A 4,327-nucleotide genomic window follows, 5' to 3' on the forward strand; every position below is an offset into this window, starting at 1 on the left:
TTTTTTTGACTTGCTATGTTCTCTTTCACTATATTAAAATAGAAGATTAATCCAGTTGTTCCTGTTTTTCTTGTTTATAGTCTTTACCTATAGTGCTTTGTATATATCCCTCTAAGTACTTCATTCACTGAATTGCAAAAGTTTACACATAACTATTTAGTTCAAAGTTAGTCAAAATTTAATTTTGTTCTTTTCGATCTATTGAGTTTTAGGGAGTATCTTTAATGTCCATGCCATTAGACCTTTCTCAACTAATTATCTAATGGTTAACTGATTTCTATATTAAGCTGACCATCATCAAAGAACACACACTGAATGATTCCAATAGTTGAATCTGTAGAGGGTTTCTTTACGTCCCATCAGAGTAGAGAATGGCAGTAAGTGTTCTTATGTATTTTGAGCACTAGCATGTTTTTATTGCTAATGCCATCGTGGGCAGTTTAAGGAATTGGATTCTGGTACATTTGATCAATTGGATAGCGAAGCTCTACCACATGTGCTTTCCCCTTGGAGATGTTGGAAAGTTTAAATGTCTCCTAATACTATAGTTCCTGGCACAGATTTTGTTCTACCAATGAGATCCACACAAACTCAGAATTTGGTAGAAAATTTCAACATTTTCTACCATGGAAATGTCACCTTAGGAAGGTTGTGGGAACATATGGGCTATTTTCTGCGGCATTGTTGAGTCCCCAACTTCCTTAAAGAAGCTATTTTGATGGATGAAGAAGCAGTGACATCTTTTTGCTTCCATGTGTCTGATCTCTGGACCAGAGTTAAGGTTCAGTATTTTTACATTGTATCTCCGATGGTAGCCTATCTTCGTGAATCTTATTATATTGCTCTAAGGGTCATTATTAGAGTGTCACCCAGAAATTCCTCCAGCCTTTCCAAACTTCACAGGCCTCAATTCACCTTCATTAATAATTTCCAGTTTAAGATACTTGAACTATTTACTCTTCCTACACTTACCAAACTTTTACTAATGCTGCATTATAATAAAGGAAAGCGCCGGGCCCATATGTTTTGCTATGTACACACTAAAAAAAATCCAGATAATTCTAGAAATAATTTTTAAATAAAAAAGATTTTCTAAAAGTAGAATTATAATTAAAGTATGGAAATCTTCAGGGGAAAATGGCATCTGCATAATTATAATATGCTGTTTCATTAAATAGAGTATTATGTCTTTGGTCTTACTGTAGTTTTTTAGTCACACATAATTATTGAGGATTTTTAAATACAGATCATGATCTCTTATACAATTTCATGCTAAGAATTCTTAGAATATTTTTTAAATTATCATTTCTTCCACTATATTTTCAAAATATTTAGTATTTACATATAAGAAAGCTTAGAATTAGCAAAACATTATCTGACTGTGACTTAGAGGGCATTTGTCATGGCATGAAGCACATCGACATCAGGAAATACAGGTAAATCATAATTTGGAGTTAACTTCTATCTCTTTTTAAAGCATAGCAGATGTAATTTATGATGATTTAATATATTCATTCGTTTTAAACTTAAATAGCACAAACTTTAAATCTGTTTCCTTATGCTTACCGATATCTATGCTATGATAATTACCGGAACGTCTTTCCTTGTCAATGAAGAAAATAAAGTCCAGAGAAATTTCCCAAAGGATACACACAACCAGAGAAGAAAAGCTCCTCACATATGGACTATTATTAGATTATTTGCTTATGTCTGAGGTTACTGCAGTCCTCATGGACAACAGCCCTTGAGCCTGCACTTCTGTCTCCATAATTGACTTTATGATTGCTCCTCTCCCAATGGAATCCATCACAGAGGATGAACAAAACCTCCATGTGGAAAAATCCTGCAGAAAGGTATCAGAAGTAAAGTAAGTACTGTTGATATTCTACCAAGTGATCATGGACTCTGGAGACCGAAGGTTGTTATGGTCCTCAAATATCCCTGGTCATCCCATTGTCCTCATTTTAAGATATATAAGGCATAATAGAATACAAGAAAGGAACTCTCCTTTAATATATATTCCTTAATTGGCTTTCCCTGACTAAAGAGTGACAGCCCTTGAATGGACACAGCTTTGATAGAAGTTATTCACTGTCATGTGAGGATTAAAATGTTTATCAGCTTCTTCTCTGCTTCAAAGAAAATGGCTAAGTGAATCTGTAATACATTAATTCACACACCTACTAATGGAAGTAAAATATATATAACAAGGCAACAAAAATGCATCTATTTGGGAGGAATATCCTTGACCTGAGAAAATGAACATAGATTTGGAAAGAGCATTAGAAAATGATATCTAGGTTTAGTGATTATTTTGATGTTATTAATTTTAACATACCAATAACTTATGATTTTTATTCCATTTTTAGAGATGACACAGTAATAATGGAAAACAAAGATTGTACATAAAAGAAGGTAAAAATATTTCTAAATATATTTTGTACTGTCTTTTAATGATTCAGACACGGGTAGTGAATCATGATGGCTATAGCACTATCATACAGATTATACGTATTCCCTGCATTTTAGGTTACATTCTTACTTTAGGTAAAGCTAATTATTTAACAATGAATATATTAGGAATAGAAATTCAAAAAGTGATGAATTTTAGACCATATATTATGTTACTTTCTTGGTGAATACTCAGCAAAATTATGACCTAAAATACAATAACCCATTAACTTCTTTCACTGCTTAACAGAAAAACAGTCTCATGGACCTTGTATTATCTAATCCAAATTCCTGATTCTTCATGACATTAACATGGTTTCATATACAATATTTAATTAAGATATAACTAATTTTTTCCACACTTAAGAAAGTATTTGTGTCACTAGAAACAAAGCACAGGTTTCATTGGTTCCTTTTTCCTTGTCTCTTTCAGCAGGTTTCTGCCATGGGTGACAGGGGAACAGACAATCACTCGGAAGTGACTGACTTCATCCTTGTAGGCTTCAGGGTCCGCTCCGAGCTCCACATTCTCCTCTTCCTGATCTTTCTGCTTGTGTATGCCATGATCCTCCTAGGGAATGTTGGGATGATGACCATTATTATGACCGATCCCCGGCTGAACACACCCATGTATTTCTTCCTAGGCAACCTGTCCTTCATTGATCTCTTCTATTCGTCTGTTATTGCACCCAAGGCCATGATCAACTTCTGGTCTGAGAGCAAGTCCATCTCCTTTGCAGGCTGTGTGACCCAGCTCTTTCTCTTTGCCCTCTTCATCGTGGCGGAGGGATTTCTCCTGGCAGCTATGGCCTATGACCGCTTCATTGCCATCTGCAACCCACTCCTCTACTCTGCCCAGATGTCAACACGTCTTTGCACTCAGTTGGTGGCTGGTTCTTACATCTGTGGCTGCATCAGCTCGGTTCTTCAGACAAGCATGGTATTTACTCTGTCCTTTTGTGGTTCTCGGGCCATTGACCACTTTTACTGTGACACTCGCCCACTTGAGAGGATATCTTGTTCTGACTTCTTCATCTATAGGATGATTTCCTTTTTCTTATCGAGCATCATCATCTTGCCTACCATCATAGTTATTATTATTTCTTACTTGTATATTGTGTCCACAGTTCTCAAGATACGCTCCTCTGAGGGACGTAAGAAAGCATTCTCCACTTGCAGCTCACACCTGGGAGTCGTGAGTGTGCTGTACGGTGCTGTGTTTTTTATGTATCTCACTCCTGACAGATTTCCTGAGCTGAGTAAAGTGGCCTCGTTATGTTACACCCTAGTCACTCCCATGCTGAATCCTTTGATTTACTCTCTGAGAAACAAAGATGTCAAAGAAGCTCTGAGAAAGATTCTGGGGAAAAAAATATTTTTGTTTAATTCTATCTTAACAGTGACATAACTGAAAGGAAGGGGCATTATGGCAGTCTGGGAGGCATCGATGCAAAGAATGCACCCAATGATTTTGAAATTCTCAATTTTAGAAAGTTTATTTTTTGAATCCCTTGTACCTATAGCTGAAGAATACATTTGGTCTATATTTTGCCTAGCTGTTGATTTTGGGGTGGAAGAGCTTTCTCCATACTTCACCTTCATTTGAGTAAAGACAATGATTGCCATGTAATTTATTTTAAGGAAAATATATTCCAAATTTGCTGCTGGCTCTCTAAGGATGATGTTAGGATTTATTTTCTATCTTGAGTCAGTAACAAATATTATATAATGTGTATAATTATATAATGTGTATAATTGGTAGATAACCTTATGATATAAGGTCACCCTAAGGGTGACATGTGAGTCATTCAATTGTGTAAGAACTGAGTGAGTGAAACACTTAGTTAATGGTTTCTCTGACTTAGATCAATTATTC

General features: G+C 35.6%; 1 protein-coding gene across 1 annotated transcript; it reads left to right on the plus strand.

Moving 5' to 3' along the window:
- Nucleotides 1-2,881: 2,881 nt before the first annotated feature.
- LOC131483839 (olfactory receptor 9K2-like) lies at nt 2,882-3,859 on the plus strand. The gene has a single exon (XM_058682224.1). The coding sequence runs from the start codon at nt 2,897-2,899 to the stop codon at nt 3,857-3,859; it is 963 nt and encodes a 320-aa protein (XP_058538207.1). The 5' UTR covers nt 2,882-2,896.
- The last annotated feature ends 468 nt before the right edge of the window (nt 3,860-4,327 follow it).

Source organism: Neofelis nebulosa, chromosome 8, assembly GCF_028018385.1.
Source record: "Neofelis nebulosa isolate mNeoNeb1 chromosome 8, mNeoNeb1.pri, whole genome shotgun sequence".
Classification (NCBI taxonomy): domain Eukaryota; kingdom Metazoa; phylum Chordata; class Mammalia; order Carnivora; family Felidae; genus Neofelis; species Neofelis nebulosa.

Bases quoted from the DNA above. Each gene is read 5' to 3' on its own strand.
- LOC131483839 (XM_058682224.1), top strand. From the start codon at position 2,897: ATGGGTGACAGGGGAACAGACAATCACTCGGAAGTGACTGACTTCATC.